Source organism: Naegleria gruberi (genome assembly GCF_000004985.1).
Source record: "Naegleria gruberi genomic scaffold NAEGRscaffold_260, whole genome shotgun sequence".
Classification (NCBI taxonomy): Eukaryota; Heterolobosea; class Eutetramitea; order Acrasida; family Naegleriidae; genus Naegleria; species Naegleria gruberi.
Window position 1 is genome coordinate 7,060 of NW_003163095.1, and position 1,219 is coordinate 8,278.

Genomic DNA, 1,219 nt, shown 5'->3' on the forward strand with positions numbered 1-1,219 from the left:
CGGAAGAGTAACTTGCTTGCTCAATAGAAAGATGGAAACTGAATTGGCAAAGGCAATTCAATATGCCATGGTAACCAATCAACCACTCACAACCATTAACGTGGAGAATGCCTCAGAAAATCTTGAAAGAATGAAGGGTGAACAAGCAAGAAAACGACAATTGAGAAGAAATTCCTACGAGAAGAGATTTAGAAATTCTAGAAGTGATAATAACAATTATTACCAAAAGGGTCCAATCAGTATTAACAATCCAAATAGAATGTCCAAGCTCTCTAATAAAAAGAATTACTAAGCCATTAATAATTTTAATACATTATAGAGAAAGCAATCTAATGTTTTCCGAATGGTTGTGATTCTTAATACTGATACAGTTGTTGAGACTTCACACTTCCTTAACCATCAAACCGTCAATTACGGACTCTATTAAGGAAACAACATTCCCGCTAAAAGAACTTGTGCAACGCGTGTTTACATTAGAAAGAAGGTTCTCCCGATTTTCCTTAGCACAACGGTGGTTTTTTTTATTACCCATCAAGGCCTGTCTTACGTGATGTTCAAATGCTGTTGTGGTGGTTGAAAATTAATCAAAAAGAAAAACTCTTATTTTTTCTTCGAAGAATTTATGCCCCCACACAATAGTAGCCGAAGAGATAGTATTACATCGAATCGGGGCTCGCCAATGAGGCCAACCGTCTCCCTCTCCCCTCGACTCTCAATACCATCAGCACATACTATTCAAATTCCCTATGATCCCAATGAAACTTATAATGTTGTACATATACCGACTCAAATAGCCCTCTCTCCTCGTTCTGATCATTCTTTAAGAAATTCGTTACACGCCTCTACACTTCGTGCCTCAATGAATAATAATAATAATAATACACTTCGATCATCAATGAATGGAACCAATACGCTGAGAACATCAATGCAAGGAGGAAATACAATGCTCTCTCGATCGATGGATCTACAACAACAACAACCAATTAGCTATGTTAGTAGCAATAATAATGTTATTCTAACTTCCAGAATGGACACAAATACATTCAGAAGAAATTCTGGAACCTCCGAAGATGAAGTTATCTATGTAGATAAACCTCTCGTAATGACAACAACAACAACCACCAACACTCCGTCCTTAATTCTCTCACCAAATTCTGTTAGTGTTGGAAATGTAAGCGATTTTTCTGGAGAAAGACAAGTAAGGAGAGTTACTTCGATA

At 36.9% G+C, this 1,219-nt stretch overlaps 1 protein-coding gene across 1 annotated transcript; it reads left to right on the plus strand.

Annotated features, from left to right (window-relative positions):
- Positions 1-622: 622 nt before the first annotated feature.
- On the plus strand, positions 623-1,198 carry NAEGRDRAFT_76671 (uncharacterized protein; the record flags this gene model as incomplete). The annotated part of the gene is made up of 1 exon (XM_002668370.1): positions 623-1,198. A coding segment is annotated over one exon (576 nt), but the record flags the coding sequence as incomplete, so codon positions are not given.
- Positions 1,199-1,219: the final 21 nt, after the last annotated feature.